Here is a 19,389-nt window from a genome sequence, read left to right as displayed (position 1 = left end):
TATTGAATTGTCTTCCATTTATATTAGATCTGGATAAAGAGGACCCTTGCATCTGCATCCAGTAACTTAAATGGCTGATTTAATTTTGTTTTGCGCTTACGGCCATTAATGCACGCAAAATCCTCAATATTCTCAAATTTTACATACTGCTGTCTACGTCACATTACCACCACGCAATAAATTATGCATTTACTCACAAAACTGTCTCCACCCAATGTGCAACGTTTGGATTGCCCATGCAGTTTAGCTCTCGTTAACTGGGATGTTATGCCTTTTACTTGCACATGGAATAATGCAAGAATAATACACAGCTGGTCAGAGAACAATTTAACAGCTCTTTGTCTAAATATTTCTCAACCATTAAAAATAGACAGTAGGTTACTAAAGATAGTTTATTTCCAACACCATTCAGCTGTTTTACTTTAATTCCCCTCAAAGCTGAACGTTACCACTTCTGGACGTAACTGTATTTCACTTTACATCACACGGCCACCAGTGTAAACTGCATTATACATTAGAATGAAATTACAACTTATTGCAGTGTTAACCATCAGAAACCAAGAGATGTGACTGTACACTCACCATAGTTAGAATGAAACCACCAGTGATGGATTTCTTGTTTTCCGTTTACAGAGGTGCTACTAAAGTGTCTTTTGATGACAGTTTGATTCTGTAATCATTTTAGTAACTTGCATTCAGACAATTTTCTAAAGGAGCTTTTACCTGTGTGAAATGTGTGCCCTTAAGTAAAAATAAAGAATAAATGACGAGAAACAAAAGAATCAAATAATACAAATCAATTCACAGACATCTTTTTAGTTTCACTGTATACCTGTAGATGTGTATAGAATGCCTAACTTTCCTCCCCGTTCTCTCCTGCACCCTTGATTACTCGTTTGTTGCCCCTCTTCCCTCCTGGTCCACAAGGCTTAGAGAAGGCTTGCTTCAAGGTGTGCTCCATCGGGTGGACCTCCTCATAGAGAAAGTCTTCTGTCAGACCATCACCGCTGTCAATCTCCATCTACACGAACACAAAAACAGATTACTATAAACTTTGTTAATACTAACGGACAAGAGACACTTAGAAACACAATCTATGAGGCAAAGCAATAAACAAAATGGAATGTGTTATCTGTTTCTCCATGGAAATGCAGTTATTTTATATTCATCTGTCAAGGAGTTTTTTTGTTACCATTTGTCTGTTAGTATGTTTGTGCACTTGATAGCAGAATTTCTCAAAAGTATAAGAACAAATTTCAAAGAAATATGCTGGAGGAGTCAGCTTTGGGCCAAGGAAGAGTTGATTCATGTCTTGTGCCTGGGTGCAGCAAGTTCGGGACTTCTGGAATGTGTGTGATCCTGGCACTGGCGGGACATCCTCCCACTAGCTATGGTGCAGGACCTTTGGCCTCAGGGGTGCAGTATTGCTCAAACTTGTTGCCAGCTCCTGCCCTGGGGGGTGGTCTCAGATGGGGCATTGACTCTCTGTGAAGTTTTGCGGCCTTTTTGCTGTTTGGACAGGGGTCTTGTCCTCATAGGGCTGGTTTACTGTAGTGTTCAGGGTGGTTGTGTGCACCACTTCATTGGGTGGCTGGTCTGTGTTCCAGTGGTTCCTCCTTGTGTCCTGCTGGTGCATGATACTGGTTAAAGGTGGGGCAGCAATGCCTGTTGTGTTTGAAGGGTTTATGTGAGACTGTAGTGCCGCTCCCACAGTTTGGGGGCTGTGTGGTACTCATTCAGCTGCTCACATTCATTTAGGTTATCACACATTATTACAACCCCTGGCAATAATTATGGAATCACCGGCCTCGGAGGATGTTCATTCAGTTGTTTAATTTTGTAGAAAAAAAGCAGATCACAGACATGACACAAAACTAAAGTCATTTCAAATGGCAACTTTCTGGCTTTAAGAAACACTATAAGAAATCAGGAAAAATAATTGTGGCAGTCAGTAACGGTTACTTTTTTAGACCAAGCAGAGGGAAAAAAAATATGGACTCACTCAATTCTGAGGAATAAATTATGGAATCACCCTGTAAATTTTCATCCCCAAAACTAACACCTGCATCAAATCAGATCTGCTCGTTAGTCTGCATCTAAAAAGGAGTGATCACACCTTGGAGAGCTGTTGCACCAAGTGGACTGACATGAATCATGGCTCCAACACGTGAGATGTCAACTGAAACAAAGGAGAGGATTATCAAACTCTTAAAAGAGGGTAAATCATCACGCAGTGTTGCAAAAGATGTTGGTTGTTCACAGTCAGCTGTGTCTAAACTCTGGACCAAATACAAACAACATGGGAAGGTTGTTAAAGGCAAACATACTGGTAGACCAAGGAAGACATCAAAGCATCAAGACAGAAAACTTAAAGCAATATGTCTCAAAAATCGAAAATGCACAACAAAACAAATGAGGAAGGAATGGGAGGAAACTGGAGTCAACGTCTGTGATCGAACTGTAAGAAACCGCCTAAAGGAAATGGGATTTACATACAGAAAAGCTAAACGAAAGCCAGCATTAACACCTAAACAGAAAAAAACAAGGTTACAATGGGCTAAGGAAAAGCAATTGTGGACTGTGGATGACTGGATGAAAGTCATATTCAGTGATGAATCTCGAATCTGCATTGGGCAAGGTGATGATGCTGGAACTTTTGTTTGGTGCCATTCCAATGAGATTTATAAAGATGACTGCCTGAAGAGAACATGTAAATTTCCACAGTCATTGATGATATGGGGCTGCACGTCAGGTAAAGGCACTGGGGAGATGGCTGTCATTACATCATCAATAAATGCATAAGTTTACGTTGATATTTTGGACACTTTTCTTATCCCATCAATTGAAGGGATGTTTGTGGATGATGAAATCATTTTTCAAGATGATAATGCATCTTGCCATAGAGCAAAAACTGTGAAAACATTCCTTGCAAAAAGACACATAGGGTCAATGTCATGGCCTGCAAATAGTCCGGATCTTAATCCAATTGAAAATCTTTGGTGGAAGTTGAAGAAAATGGTCCATGACAAGGCTCCAACCTGCAAAGCTGATCTGGCAACAGCAATCAGAGAAAGTTGGAGCCAGATTGATGAAGAGCACTGTTTGTCACTCATTAAGTCCATGCCTCAGAGACTGCAAGCTGTTATAAAAGCCAGAGGTGGTGCAACAAAATACTAGTGATGTGTTGGAGCGGTCTTTTGTTTTTCATGATTCCATAATTTTTTCCTCAGAATTGAGTGATTCCATATTTTTTTTCCCTCTGCTTGGTCTAAAAAAGTAACCATTACTGACTGCCACAATTTTTTTTCTGATTTCTTATAGTGTTTCTTAAAGCCAGAAAGTTGCCATTTGAAATGACTTTAGGTTTGTGTCATGTCTGTGATCTGCTTTTTTTCTACAAAATTAAACAACTGAATGAACATCCTCCGTGATTCCATAATTTTTGCCAGGGCTTGTATAGCTCTCGCTCACACACATTCATGTACCTTTTAACCCAAGTAAAGCTTTGCAGACTTTAATGGTTACTATTATCATCATGTTGACCTCTATTTAGTGCTTTGAAGTTTTGATCATTTATTTTCTATACCCCTATATATAGAGTGAGAAGCGAGGTACAACCTGTGTTGTGTGGGCCGCTGAAGAGGAGGTACTGCTGGCCCACCACCGGAGGGCGCCCTGCCTGAAGTGCAGGCTTCAGGCACAAGAGGGCGCATCCGCCCCATGGGAGCAACTGGAAGTGACAGCTGTCACTCATCATCAACGCCAGCTGTCACTCATCAACCACCACCACCATAAAAGCCGGGCAGCATCTCCACCTCGCTGCCGAGATATTGTCTACCCGTCAGGTAAACACTCAGCCTTTGAACACGAATTGTTCAGCTAAATGTAAGACAGTCGTAACGTCTTTACTTCTGTGTTTAACTATGTTAAATTCTGAGTTTGCAGACGTACCTTTGTACACGAAAGTTTGTAGGTGTGTTTGGGGAGTTGGCGTTCTCCGCCCCTCATCCCAGACTCCGCTAGTGTGACATTTGGATTCTGCACGAACTCTTTGGATAATTGTGATTAGGAGGTGGAGGTATTCCACCAGAAGAGAACTGTGCTGTGCTGACTGTTTGCTGGGTGTTCACGCACCCACCATCATCTGTCTGTTCTTCCTGCCAGCAGTACCAAGTCTGACAGCTGAAGACGGTGGCCACCTGGGGACTCAGGACTTGGCGGCTCCGGTGTGCTTCAGATCCGTTGGCAGTGGAAATCGTGTGGGATCCGGCTCTTCTCTGGACAGATGTCTTCTAACCTCAAGCCTGCCCGCACGTCACCTTTGTATATTTGGCTGTATTCCAAAATCTGCAATTGTCTGTATTTCATTGTGCACATTTCACAACAGTAAAGTGTTATACTTTTGGCTCATCCATTGTCCGTTCATTTACGCCCCCTGTTGTGGGTCCGTGTCACTACACTTTCCCAACAGGATATCTCGGCCAACGTCATGGATTCCGAGGGGCGTCAACCATCGGCTGAACAACCAATGGAAGAGCAGGGTGCACAGGCGCCAGCAGGAGGCGTGGTAGGTGAGTTGCAGCAAATCCTCACCGCCTTCACTGCTCGGTTGGATTTAATGACCAAGCAGAACGTCATACTCAAGCATAGGATGGAGGCTCTCACCGCACAGGTGGAAGCGCGCGCGCTGGGTGCGGCTGCTGCTCCTCCTCCTGCTGTCCTGGTGCCAAATATAGACATTCCAATGGTCGTTCAACGAACCCCCCCACCATCCCCTGAAGCATACATAAGTCCCCCGGAACCGTACGGAGGCTGTGTGGAGACGTGCGCAGACTTCTTGATGCAGTGTTCACTCGTCTTCGCACAGCGTCCCGTCATGTACGCGTCGGACTCCAGCCGGGTGGCTTATGTGATTAATTTGCTTCGAGGTGAGGCACGCGCCTGGGCTACGGCGCTCTGGGAGCAGAATTCCCGGCTCCTAACGACATATACTGGGTTTGTGAAGTAATTCAAACAGGTTTTTGATCATCCAAATAGAGGCGAGACCGCTTCAACAGTGCTACTGTCTATGCGACAGGGGCGTCGGAGTGCAGTCGAGTATGCAGTCGACTTCCGCATCGTGGCTGCGAGGTCCGGCTGGAATGCTGCTGCACTCCTCGCCGCCTTTGTAAACGGACTGTCGTCGGTCCTTAAGGAGCACCTGGTGGCTAAGGATGAGCCGCGGGATTTAGACAGGCTCATCGACCTGGGTATACGATTAGACAATCGGTTAGACGAACGTCGTCGGGAGCGAGACGAAGGACGTGGCCGGGGACGCACCATCCCTCTCCCTTCTGGGTCCCAAAGGGTTCCGCCCTCCCCACGCTCCACAGCCTCAGCGCTCCGTGTGGTTACAGCTCCCCCTGCTGAAGATGCTATGGACACGAGCAGGGCTAAATTGAGAGCTTCAAATAGACAGAGGAGACTGGCCCACGGGGAGTGCTTCATCTGCGGCTTGAGTGAACATCTGCAGAAAAACTGCCCCAAGCGGTTAAACACCAACGCCTGCCCTCAGAAACTGGGCTAAGGGTGGGCCAAGAAATTCACGTGGGACACACATGCATATCCGCACATCTCCCAGTTACAATCCTGAGTGGGGATTTAACCCTTCAAGCCCCAGCACTGGTGGACACGGGGTCAGAAGGGAATCTGCTGGACAGCAGATGGGCTAGGGAAGTAGGGCTCCCTCTGGTGGCGCTCCCCTCACCATTGAACATACGAGCACTAGATGGCACCCTTCTTCCCTTAATCACACACAAGACATGACCAGTAACTCTGGAAGTGTCTGGGAATCATCGGGAGGAGATTGAGTTTTATGTAACTCCTTCTACCTCCCACGTAATTCTGGGCTTCCCATGGATTATTAAACACAATCCCCGGATTGATTGGCCGTCTGGGGTTGTGGCTCAGTGGAGCGAAACCTACCACCGGGAGTGTTTAGGATCCTCGGTTCCCCCCAGTTGAACTGCTAATGAGGAGGTTAAAGTCCCCCCCAATCTGAAGGTGGTGCCTGAGGAGTACCACGATCTTGCTGATGTCTTCAGCAAAGATCTGGCACTCTCTCTTCCCCCGCACCGGCCGTACGATTGCGCCATTGATTTGATCCCGGGCGTTGAGTACCCGTCCAGCAGGCTGTACAACCTCTCACGTCCAGAGCGCGAATCAATGGAGACCTACATCCGGGACTCGTTAGCTGCCGGGCTGATCCAGAACTCCACCTCCCCGATGGGTGCTGGTTTCTTTTTTGTGGGCAAGAAAGACGGCGGACTCCGTCCATACATTGATTACAGAGGGCTGAACGAGATTACGGTTCACAATCGATACCCGTTGCCCCTGTTAGATTCAGTGTTCACGCCCCTACATGGAGCCAAAATTTTCACAAAGCTGGATCTTAGGAATGCGTACCACCTGGTTCGGATCCGGAAGGGAGACGAGTGGAAGACGGCATTTAACACCCCGTTAGGTGACTTTGAGTACCTGGTCATGCCGTTCGGCCTCACCAACGCCCATGCGACGTTCCAAGCTTTGGTGAACGGTGTTTTGCGGGACTTCCTGCACCGATTCGTCTTCGTATACCTGGACGATATACTCATCTTTTCCCCGGATCCTATTAAAAGGGAGTTTTTCCTTCCCACTGTCTCCAAGTGCTTGCTCACAGGGGGTCGTTTTGACCGTTGGGGTTTTTCCGTAATTATTGTATGGCTTAGCCTTACAATATAAAGCGCCTTGGGGCAACTGTTTGTTGTGATTTGGCGCTATATAAATAAAATTGATTTGATTTGATCCTGAGATTCATGTTAAGCATGTACGTCAGGTCCTGCAGTGGTTGTTGGAGAACCGGCTGTTTGTGAAGGGCGAGAAGTGCGAGTTCCACCGCACTTCTTTGTCCTTCCTGGGGTTCATAATCTCCTCCAACTCCGTCGCCCCTGATCCGGCCAAGGTTGCGACGGTGAGAGATTGGCCCCAACCAACAAGCCGTAGGAAGCTGCAACAGTTCCTCGGCTTTGCAAACTTCTACAGGAGGTTCATTAAGGGCTACGGTCAGGTGGTTAGTCCCTTGACAGCCCTGACCTCCTCCAAAGTCCCCTTCACCTGGTCGGATCAGTGCGAAGCCGCGTTTAGGGAGTTGAAACGCTGGTTCTCGACTGCGCCAGTTCTGGTGCAGCCCGATCCTAACCACCAGTTTATTGTTGAAGTGGATGCCTCTGACTCACTGATAGGAGCCGTGCTGTCCCAGAGCAGGGAGTCCAATAAGGTCCTCCACCCCGTGCCTATTTTTCCCGCAGGTTGACCCCGGCTGAGCAAAACTATGACGTGGGCAATCGAGAACTCCTTGCGGTGAAAGAGGCTCTTGAGGAGTGGAGACACCTGTTGGAGGGAGCTGCAGTGCCATTCACGGTTTTCACGGACCATCAGAATCTGGAGTACATCCGGACCGCCAAACGTCTGAACCCCAGGCAAGCCCGCTGGTCATTGTTCTTCGGGTGTTTTGACTTCCAGATCACCTACCGCCCCGGGACCAAGAACCAAAGATCTGACGCCTTGTCCCGGGTTCACGAAGAGGAAGTCAAAACCGAGCTGTCAGATCCAACGGAATCCATCATCCCCGAGTCCACTGTCGTGGCCACTCTCACCTGGGACGTGGAGAAGACCATCTTGGAGGCCCTGGCACGGAACCCGGACCCGGGAACTGGTCCGAAAGACAAGTTGTACATCCCACCAGAAGCCAGAGCTGCAGTCCTGGACTTCTGTCACGGTTCCAAGCTCTCCTGTCATCCAGGGGTTCGAAGAACCGTGGCAGTGGTCCGGCAGCGCTTCTGGTGGGCGTCTATGGAAGCTGACATCCGGGAGTATGTCCAGGCCTGTACCACCTGCGCCAGGGGAAAAGCTGACCATCAACAGGCACAGGGACTCCTCCAGCCGCTACCTGTGCCTCATCGCCCCTGGTCCCACATCAGCCTGGACTTCGTCACGGGCCTCCCGCCGTCCCAGGGCATGACCACCGTCCTCATGATAGTGGACCGGTTCTCCAAGGCGGCCCACTTCGTGGCCCTCCAAAAGCTCCCGACGGCCCAGGAGACAGCAGACCTCCTGGTCCACCATGTTGTACGTCTGCATGGGATTCCATCTGACATTGTCACCGACCGTGGTCCCCAGTTCTCCTCGCAAGTCTGGAGGAGTTTCTGTAGAGAAATGGGGGCCACCATAAGCCTCTCGTCCGGGTACCATCCCCAGACGAATGGACAGGCAGAGCAGACAAACCAGGATTTGGAGCGGGCTCTCCGCTGCGTGACCTCCGCACACCCGACAGCCTGGAGCACCCATCTGGCCTGGATCGAGTACGCTCACAATAGCCAAATTTCATCTGCCACCGGCCTCTCCCCGTTTGAGGTATGTTTGGGGTACCAGCCCCCATTATTTCCGCTCGTGGAGGGAGAGGTCGGGGTGCCCTTGGTCCAAGCCCACCTCAGGAGGTGCCATCGGGTGTGGCGTACTGCCCGCTCTGCTCTGCTGAAAGCCCGGACGAGGGCCAAGGCCCACGCAGACCGCCGGCGTTCCCCGGCCCCGGCATACCAGCCCGGGCAGGAGGTTTGGCTATCCACCAAGGACATCCCCCTGCAAGTGGAATCCCAAAAGCTCAAGGACAGATTCATCGGACCATTCACCATCCTCAAAGTCCTCAGTCCGGCCGCAGTGAAGCTGAAGCTACCAGCTTCACTGCGGATTCACCCTGTCTTGTGTTTTGTATATTTATTCTGCTGTGTTTTTATGTTTTTTATGAATTTGTATGATGTGGTTTTATGAATGTAATGTAATTTTTACTGCTGACTGCACCTGAATTGCCCCCATGGGGACTAAATAAATGATCAAATCAAATCAAATAAAATAAAATCAAGTCTTCCACGTGTCCCGCATCAAGCCCTGCCATACCTCAGCACTCTGCACCCCTGGACCGGCGCCGCCTCCTGCCCGGATCATCGACGGAAAACCTGCATGGACGGTGCGCAGGCTCTTGGACGTCCGTCGACAGGGCCAGGGGTTCCAGTATTTGGTGGACTGGGAGGGGTATGGACCTGAAGAACGCTCCTGGGTGAAGAGGAGCTTCATCTTGGACCGGCCCTCCTGGCCGACTTCTACAACCGTCACCCCGACAAGCCGGGTCGGGCGCCAGGAGGCGCCAGTTGAGGGGGGGTTCCTGTTGTGTGGGCCGCTGAAGAGGAGGTACTGCTGGCCCACCACTGGAGGGTGCCCTGCCTGAAGTGCGGGCTTCAGGCACGAGAGGGCGCATCTGCCCCACGGGAGCAACTGGGAGTGACAGCTGTCACTCATCATCAACACCAGCTGTCACTCATCAACCACCACCACCATAAAAGCCGGGCAGCATCTCCACCTCGCTGCCGAGATATCGTCTACCCGTCAGGTAAACACTCAGCCTTTGAACACGAATTGTTCAGCTAAACGTAAGACAGTCGTAACGTATTTACTTCTGCGTTTAACTATGTTAAATTCTGAGTTTGCAGACGTACCTTTGTACACGAGAGTTTGTAGGTGTGTTTGGGGAGTTGGTGTTCTCCGCTCCTCATCCCAGACTCCGCTAGTGTGACATTTGGATTCTGCACGAACTCTTGGGATAATTGTGATTAGGAGGTGGAGGTATTCCACCAGAAGAGAACTGTGCTGTGCTGACTGTTTGCTGGGTGTTCACGCACCCACCATCATCTGTCTGTTCTTCCTGCCAGCAGTACCAAGTCTGACAGCTGAAGACGGTGGCCACCTGGGGACTCAGGACTTGGCGGCTCCGGTGTGCTTCAGATCCGCTGGCAGTGGAAATCGTGTGGGATCCGGCTCTTCTCTGGACAGACGTCTTCTATCCTCAAGCCTGCCCGCACGTCACCTTTGTATATTTGGCTGTATTCCAAAGTCTGCAATTGTCTGTATTTCGTTGTGCACATTTCACAACAGTAAAGTGTTATACTTTTGGCTCATCCATTGTCCGTTCATTTACGCCCCCTGTTGTGGGTCCGTGTCCCTACACTTTCCCAACAACCTGGACCGAATACTAGTCTGCTTCAGGGCCACATATGCAAAAACAAACTCATTCACACTCGTACCTACAGTTAATTTAAAGTTTCCAATTCACCTAACCTGCATGTCTTTGGACCCATGACCTTCTTGCTGTGAGGCAACAGTGCTAACCACTAAGCCACCATGCTGCCCAGCCCATTACTGCCATGGAAACAGTCTTTGTTGTTTTTCCCATCGCAGACATGGTTAATGATATTCTCTCCTTTTCTGAAAATGTCAGCTACCTATTTTATAAACGTTACCCAATCTAGACCCCGTAGATCCCCCACAGGAAATATGCTAGTTACTTCCTTAAAATCACAGAGGATCATCCCTGTTGCAATGTTACAATTTGCATATATTCTGAACAGTATGATGCAGTTCTGACACAGGATGGAAGAAAAGAAAATCTCAGCAGAGGTGATGTTAATAGAGGAGTCTATATACGTACTCTTCCAGTTAGCCTTCCTGATGTGGTTATGTTTTTGTTGCTGTTCATTTGAGAGCAGGATGCTTCAAAATGACAAACTGATTTCAATTAAACTTAATGGACAGGTGGACACTGGCCCAAAGTAAAGCTGATTAAATTTTCAAGTGCATCCACATCAAGGGGAATAGCTTGTCTTCAATCATTAATCAAACGCAAGTTCCTTAAAAGTAACAGAAACTAAGAGGCTTTAGGTAACTACAGAAATAACTAACTTATGAGCAACTGAGAGGTTGCAGGAAACAGAACAAACAGAACAAAAGTAACTGGTAACTTGTAAGTAAATGTAACTGAGTATAAAAGGCACTTAAATCACAGAGAATCACCTTTTTTGTAACCTCCAGCTGATAGTCTCTCTCCACCTCATCCAGTAGCCTGTTCTTACAGCTGGAATACAACATCCGCTCCTTGATGCTACAAGTGTACCCGGGCATCGAATATATGAACACTGGAAGAGAGGTGTGCATGTTACTGAATTTTTTGTCATGTGCTACCTTACTAGAATTTATTCAAAGTTAACTGTTCAGCTTTTATGACCCAAGAAAAAACAAAACAAACAAAAAAAGCAAACAAAATGCATCACTGCTATCTCCATCTCCGTGCAAGGAGACTCCTGAGGAAAGCTATCAAGGCACCCGGGACACCTCAAAAGATGCTATATGCGTTTGTATTATCTATAACTCCAGTTTCTGAGAACTGCCTACTTCAGGGAGATTTAACCAGAGGTGTCAAATCCAGCTTCAGAAAGTAAAAGCCCAGCCATACATTTGTTCCATCTTCCCAATAAACCAGCTGATTGTAATTAGTTCAGCTCTTCAGGAAGGTCACCTGTTTTAGGTGCACAGGTAGGAGCAACGCATGGGAGGGTTTTTACTTTCTGATGCCGGATTTGACACCTCTGGATTTAACACACAAAGACAGGTGGCAGAGCTGAAGATGTTGCGATTCTCTTTGGGAGTGACGAGAATGGACAGGATTAGGAATGAACATATCAGAGGGACAGATCAGGTGGGACGGTTTGGAGTCAGGGAGGTGAGATTGAGATGTTTGGACATGTGCAGTGGAGAGACCCAGGGTATATAGGGAGAAGGATGTTGAGGATGGAGCCACCAGACAGGAGGAGAAGAGGGAGGCCAAATGTGGTGATGGAGGACATGTAGGTGGTTGGTGTGACAGAGGATGTTACAGAGGACAGGGTGAGATGGAAATGATATATATATATATATATATATATATATATATATATATATATATATATATATATACGAGGGCTGTCAGTAAAGTAACGGTCCTTTTTAATTTTTTCAAAAACTATATGGATTTCATTCATATGTTTTTACCTCAGACATGCTTGAACCCTCGTGCGCATGCATGAGTTTTTCCACGCCTGTCGGTGACGTCATTCGCCTGTGAGCACTCCTTGTGGGAGGAGTCGTCCAGCCCCTCGTCGGAATTCCTTTGTCTGAGAAGTTGCTGAGAGACTGGCGCTTTGTTTGATCAAAATTTTTTCTAAACCTGTGAGATACATCGAAGTGGACACGGTTCGAAAAATTAAGCTGGTTTTCAGTGAAAATTTTAACGGCTGATGAGAGATTTTGAGGTGATTCTGTCGCTTTAAGGACTTCCCACGGTGCGAGACGTCGCTCAGCGCTCTCAGGCGCCGTCGTCAGCCTGTTCAAGCTGAAAACCTCCACATTTCAGGCTCTATTGATCCAGGACGTCGTGAGAGAACAGAGAAGTTTCAGAAGAAGTCGGTTTCAGCATTTTATCCGGATATTCCACTGTTAAAGGAGATTTTTTTAATGAAAGACGTGCGGACGGATCCGCGCATCGGGACGCAGCCGACGCGGTGCGGCGGCACAGGAAAAACACCTCCGTGTTGATAACCATTTGTAAAATCCAGGCGGCTTTTGATGGCTTTCAGTGGAGTGAGTATATGAGAAATTGTTTAACAGGCAGGACATGTTCCAACTTGTCCTTAAGGCTTTCAACAGAAGTGTTTTTCCTGTGGCAGAGCGTCGCGGCGGCTGCGTCCCGACGCGCGGACCCGTCCGCACGTCTTTCATTAAAAAAATCTCCTTTAACAGTGGAATATCCGGATAAAATGCTGAAACCGACTTCTTCTGAAACTTCTCTGTTCTCTCACGACGTCCTGGATCAATAGAACCTGAAATGTGGAGGTTTTCAGCTTGAACAGGCTGACGACGGCGGCTGAGAGCGCTGAGCGACGTCTCGCACCGTGGGAAGTCCTTAAAGCGACAGAATCACCTCAAAATCTCTCATCAGCCGTTAAAATTTTCACTGAAAACCAGCTTAATTTTTCGAACCGTGTCCACTTCGATGTGTCTCACAGGTTTAGAAAAAATTTTGATCAAACAAAGCACCAGTCTCTCAGCAACTTCTCAGACAAAGGAATTCCGACGAGGGGCTGGACGACTCCTCCCACAAGGAGTGCTCACAGGCGAATGACGTCACCGACAGGCGTGGAAAAACTCACGCATGCGCACGAGGGTTCAAGCATGTCTGACATAAAAACATATGAATGAAATCCATATAGTTCTTGAAAAAAATTAAAAGGACCGTTACTTTATTGACAGCCCTCGTGTATATATATATATATATATATATACACACACACACACACACACACCCTGGCAGAATTTTTTTTTTTTTTGGCCATTTTTCAGAGAATATGAATGATAACACAACCTTTTTTTAACTCATGTTTAGTGGTTGGGTGAAGCCCAACAACTCTGTTTATTCTTTTTAAATTATAATGACAACAGAAACTACACAAATGACCCTGATAAAAAATTTACATACCCCTGTTCCTTTTTTTATTTTTTTTTTTTTTTTTGTAATTTAAGTTTTTATTGATTTTTAAAACATTTACAAAAACAAATATGAACATAAACAAAAACAAACATAAGCAGAAACAAAGGATGGTGCTTTGACTAAACCTCACAAGAGTGAATAAGAACCGCGTTAGTTGTATCAATCTTTTGAGACAATTTGTGTTTTGGATCGAATGGTGAACAGATATCTGTTTCCACCCCTGTTCTTAATACCGTGTGTTGCCCCCTAAACATTAATGACAGCTTGGAGTCTTTTGTGGACGAGGCTCTCTGATGTTAAAGCTGCCACTGAATATGTCTTGGATTTTATTTACATCAGTTACGAAGAAATACAACCAGTATGGCACTCTGTGCTAAATCTACATGGAGTAGACAGTTCTCAAAAACTCAGTGACTGTGCAAGAAGGAGAAAAGTGAGGGAAGCCACCAAGACACCCAGAAGAAGTTATAGGCTTATGTGGCTGTTATTGGAGAAATTGTGCACAGTGCAAGCTTTGCATTTTGTATCACCAGTTGTACAGCTTCATGATGAAGCGGTATAATGGAGGATTTTCTTAAAAAGAAGACCTGAAAGTTTAGCTACAAATTGCCAGAAGGTACATCTGAGATGCAAGCCTGGATTTGAGCTGTTTTGGTGAAAGAATATCTTTCTCTGCTCTACTCCACTATGAAGCTAAGAGTAGTGATGCAAAATGCATCCTCAAAATGTATAATTACTTCACTTCTCAAAGACCCACAGATGAAAAAGAAGTCAGCAGGTTACAGGGCATTCTTTTATCTTGCTATTTCTCCAGAATAACTTGCCTGCTGATGTAATCATGTCATTCTGCTGGATCTTTTACGTTGTACACAGAGACTAAAAATAAGTCTGTTCTCATTTACTATTATTTAGCTCGTGCGCAAAATGGCTACTCTGACACCTTATATTCATCATCTCTCAATCAAAGTCATCTCCTGCATTAAGAGTTAAAATTCAGAGCTCAGAGTTACAGCTGTGCCAGGCTTCCAGAACCATTCCTTCAACCCTGTCACACTAGAGCACAAATGACCCCGAATGCCGTATGAATATGAGCCACAGTCGAGCAAATTTCAGCTGTATTCGAAACCCTCGCGCAGCATTTGTACAGCATTCGGCACATACCTGTGGCCAGAGGACATGCACTCTACACTCATGTTGGAAAACACTTGAACAGCGGTCAAGGTGCCATTGAACCGCAATCTGACTATTCTTACGGCAATCTGCATGCAATTTTAAGCATTCGGAGAGCGAATGCGGAGCTGTTCGAATTGGTCAAGCACATCGAATCCTGGCCGAATGTCTCAACCGTGCCTGCATACACCTCCCCATCACACCAGAGCACAAATGAGCCCAAATGCCCTAACAGGGGAGGTGACGGTCTAGTGGTTAAGTGTTGGGTTTGAGACCAGAGGATCCTTGGTTCAACTCCCAGCCTGACCGAAAAATCACTAAGGGCCCTTGGGCAAGGTCCTTAATCCCGTAGCTGCTCCCGGTGTGTAGTGAGTACCTTGTATGGCAGCACCCTCACATCGGGGTGAATGTGAGTCATTAGTGTGCAAAGTGCTTTGAGCGTCTGATGCAAATGGAAAAGCGCTACATAAATGCAGTCCATTTACCAATTTATGCCGCACAAATGGATATCCGAACTACAGTCGGGCAAATACGAACTGCATTCGAAATCCACGTACAGCATTCTTGAGTGCATGCCACACAGTCGGGCACAATCGCGTGGCCATCATGAATGTAGTGCACATGCACACCACTGTCGAGCTGCATTCAAACTGAGGAAACGTGGAACGGCGGTCAGAGTGCAGACTGATCTATTTCAATTCAATTTATTTCCTTTATATAGCGCCAAATCACAACAGAGTTGCCTCAAGGCGCTTCACATAGGTAAGGTCTAACCTTACCAACCCCCAGAGCAACAGTGGTAAGGAAAAACTCCATCTGAGGAAGAAACCTCAAGCAGACCAGACTCAAAGGGGTGACCCTCTGCTTGGGCCATGCTACAAACATAAAATACAGAAATAATTCACAGAACAATTCACAGACGAATATACAAGAATTGCTGTTGGTGCACAGGACAGGAGGATCGCCAACACAAACACAACTCCCATCTCTGGATGGAGCTGCACCTTAAACAGAGAAAAAACAGAATCAGGCATCAGAAAGACAAAAAATACTGTATAATTTGCCAGCATTAATCAACAAGCTAGCCCTAAGCTTCACTAAAAGACCCAGAATTTAGGTGAAGTTGAGGCCGCGGCCCACTTCAATTACTAATAACATGAATTAAAAGAGTAAAAAGCGTAAAACAAAACTGCACCAGTATGCTAGCCATATGAAAGGGAAAATAAGTGCATCTTAAGTCTGGACTTGAAAGTCTCCACAGAATCTGATTGTTTTATTGATGCAGGGAGATCATTCCACAGAACAGGGGCACGATAAGAGAAAGCTCTGTGACCCGCAGACTTCTTATTCACCTTAGGGACACAAAGTAGTCCTGCACCCTGAGAACGTAAAGCCCGGGCCGGTACGTAAGGTTTAATTAGGTCAGCTAGGTAGGGAGGTAATTTTATAGGTTAGTAGCAGAACCTTAAAATCTGATCTCACTGGGACAGGAAGCCAGTGAAGAGACGCCAAAATGAGTGTAATGTGGTCAAACTTTCTGCTTTGTGTCAAAAGTCTGGCTGCAGCATTCTGAACCAATTGGTGACCCCTAATGCTAGACTGCGGTAAACCAGAAAATAGAACATTGCAGTAGTCCAATCTAGAAGAGATGAACGCATGGATCAGGGTCTCAGCATCAGCCATAGACAGAATGGGACGAATCTTCGCTATATTTTGCAGGTGGAAGAAAGCAGTCCTAGTAATATTTCTAATATGGAGACCAAAGGACAACAAAGGATCAAAAATTACCCCAAGGTTCCTCACTTTGTCAGTGTGATGTATGACACACGAGCCTAGACTGAGTGTTAACTGGTCAAATTGATGCCGATGTCTCACTGGACCAAGAACCATCATAGCATAGATCTGGGTTCTAAATGAACTGATGGCGTCAAAACAGCATTCGAAATAGTGTGATTGCGTTTGAGGGTAATTGGCCATGGTCAAGCATGGCACATCCTGCCGGCATGTCCCGATTGTGGCACAGATGAGCAGTATGTGCACTTCCACTGGATTCCAATCAGGGATTGCAAATGAAATATTGTTATGTGCAATGTCTGTGACACGCATTCATTTTGTGGACCAGATGTGGACAATGCACAATCACATCGAAAGCACCGTGTGTCACTGCAGGTCAATGCGTCTCAGAGCCGCAGCCCAGCCTGCACAGCTGAACGGGCTGTCATACCCGCAAAGAACCTCATACATTGTCATTCCCTCCGATGGGTTAGAGAACGTATGTGAAATAATATGATCAGCATAGCTGTAACATGACGTGCAGGTGCGCCACAATGTGCTGCTGTCCCACGGTGAGTCAATGCGTGTCAAAGGCTCGGCGCGGTGCACCACAACGCAGCTCAACAGGATGTGACAGCTGTGAAACACCCATCATGACATGGACACCATGGACCTCTGTAGGAGGAAGGATGGGGCAACTGATTCACCAGACCTTCACAACATAAATAAACCTCACCTTCAGAATGTCTCCAGGTGCGTGTCACAGCGCAGGGCAAACACCAGCAGGAGCTGAAGCCTGTGAGGTCCACCCTCTCAACCTGGCAGCGCTGTAAGCTGCCAACAGCAGCTCACAAATGCCTCGTCCACCACGAAATATAATTCCCATATGGTGTGATGCTCCGCTGCACGTCACAGCATGTAACACGTGATCCCAAGCTTCGCAGTCCGAAGCATTGACTGATTGCCAGGGCACACACGTGAACCAGGTGTGGTCAGCTCATGGACCTCATATCCTGGAGAAAGGAAAGGCGTGGGGCTCTCTCATGTGCACGAACCACTGCACGTGTGTGTGGTGGAAACACATGTTCGCTCAGCTGCATGTTTGTGTGCTCATAAACAGCTGATCGCTTTCCTGTACGTGCACCCATGCGAAACAGCTGAGTCTCTGGTGGGTAAGAGAGACAGCAAGAGAGAGCACACATGCACTGGGGGGGCGCTGATGCATTAATGTCTGGGCATGCCTTATCTCTCATATTTTATCCAATATATGGACTGCTGTGTCTCATACAGGGTCCCCTGTACACGGGTTCACTGCATTGTGACTGGTGGCTATTACTGGTAATAACGGCTGTGAGTGTGCACATCAGTAATAATCTGATCACCATGCACTACAGTGATGCAATAATCAGGGGACCCTGATTTACATGTAATCAGTCCATGGGTTGGATGTCATTCGACACCCAGCAGTGTGACACAGCAGGTCTTCAACAGAGGGGCCACAGCGCTCACCCTGCCACACCCTTCCACCCCTCGCTTGCCTTCCACCCAGACCTCAGAGGTGATCAGACCACACACGTCCATCTAATCGTAAGTGCTCGAACCACTGTGTGCGCGCGCGTGTGTGTGTGTTCAGAACAACCGATCGAAGTACTGCACGAATGGCAGGCTGGATCATCCGCACACCCTGCTGTGCATGTGTGTGTGCACATATCATCTGATCGCTTTACCACTTGTGCATGAACCCGTCCGGTCAAAAGTACAGTGAGTCTTTATACTGACCCAGTGCCTCTTGCAGCTGGCCCTGGTGGAAATGCTTGAAGATGAAGAAGTGGTATCTCGGTGAATCTGTGGGAATTCTGTAGGGAAGCTCATGGGTCTCTGTAGGGTCAGTATGAACCAGCTCAATGGTCTCTCTGTCAACATCCAGTCTCTGCAATGCACAGGTCATTATCCTTCCTTCTATCAAGCATTCCTGCACAGTTCACTGTACATTTAGATTTCATTTTCATAGTGCTTGATTGATACATAATACAAATTCAGTCATGATTGCTCATTATTTTACCAGCTGTATGTAGTTGATGTGCTTCTGTTTGAGTTGCTGCAGTGCACGTTTGGCCTCTTCTTGTAAAGGGAATGCAAGACCCTGTAGAGTCTGTGCCCTTTTATCTAAGCCAAACTCCATTGTAACCTGCAGGGACAACAAAACATTTCAATCTTGATCCAATTTCTGTCACCACACATCCATGATATATACAGACATGCACATAACTGGTGCTCGTGTATGACAAAAAATAAATATGGTGCACTCCTACAAGCTGGCCCTTTAACCAAAAATAAATGTATCCAAGCAGTGTACCATGTTTGCACAGCTAATCTGTGCAAACGGGAGATGTGAGCATCATTCCAGTTCTGGCCTCTCTTTACTGACTGCCAGTACATTTCAGAATTCAAAATTTTAGTTTTAACTTTTACGGCCCTACATGGACAAGGTCACCAGTATACCGTAGACTGGCTGAAACCTTATTCTTGTTCTGGGACCTTAGATCATCAGGTCAGAGGTTGCTGATGGTCCCAAACACTTCGATCATTTCGAGCAAGTCTCTGGAATGCTCTTCCTCTGTCTTTACACTGCACAGGCTCGGTTGACTCTTAAAAAAACAGCTGTAGACACTTTTATACAGACAAGCTTTTAGATAGATTTGTTGTTTTTAATATAGTTTTTATGCTGTTTCCTATTTTTATTGTGTTTGATATGGTTTGTGTTATGACTGTAGTTTTACTGTTTCTTGTGAAGCACTTTATGACTTTTATCGGTGATAAATTCTATTTCTGCTATGCATTATTTATTTTTTTTAGCACGCATGAGCACTAGTTATGCGCATGCCTGGATATATACAGTTGTATGCAAACGTTTGTACACCCCTGATAATTTTCATGATTTTCCTTTATAAATCAATCATTGTCTGGATCAAAAATTTCAATTAAATATATCATATAGCAGATGAACACACTGATATTTA

At 46.6% G+C, this 19,389-nt stretch overlaps 1 protein-coding gene across 2 annotated transcripts in view; it reads right to left on the bottom strand.

Annotated features, from left to right (window-relative positions):
- Positions 1 to 271: 271 nt before the first annotated feature.
- Positions 272 to 19,389, bottom strand: part of LOC117506860 (WD repeat-containing protein 82-like) — a 38,970-nt gene continuing 19,852 nt past the window's right edge. For both annotated transcript variants that reach the window (XM_034166524.1, XM_034166522.1), the window contains 4 exons: positions 18,432 to 18,557; positions 18,149 to 18,299; positions 10,918 to 11,039; positions 272 to 1,021 (listed from right to left, as the gene is read on the bottom strand). In XM_034166524.1, coding sequence (XP_034022415.1) covers positions 854 to 1,021; positions 10,918 to 11,039; positions 18,149 to 18,299; positions 18,432 to 18,557 — 567 coding nt within the window. In that variant the 3' untranslated portion in view covers positions 272 to 853. The remainder of the gene's footprint in view (positions 1,022 to 10,917; positions 11,040 to 18,148; positions 18,300 to 18,431; positions 18,558 to 19,389) is intronic.

This window comes from Thalassophryne amazonica, chromosome 3 (assembly GCF_902500255.1).
Source record: "Thalassophryne amazonica chromosome 3, fThaAma1.1, whole genome shotgun sequence".
NCBI classification, from domain to species: domain Eukaryota; kingdom Metazoa; phylum Chordata; class Actinopteri; order Batrachoidiformes; family Batrachoididae; genus Thalassophryne; species Thalassophryne amazonica.
Note: the sequence above shows the minus strand (reverse complement) of the source record. Positions and strands in the feature narration are given on the sequence as shown.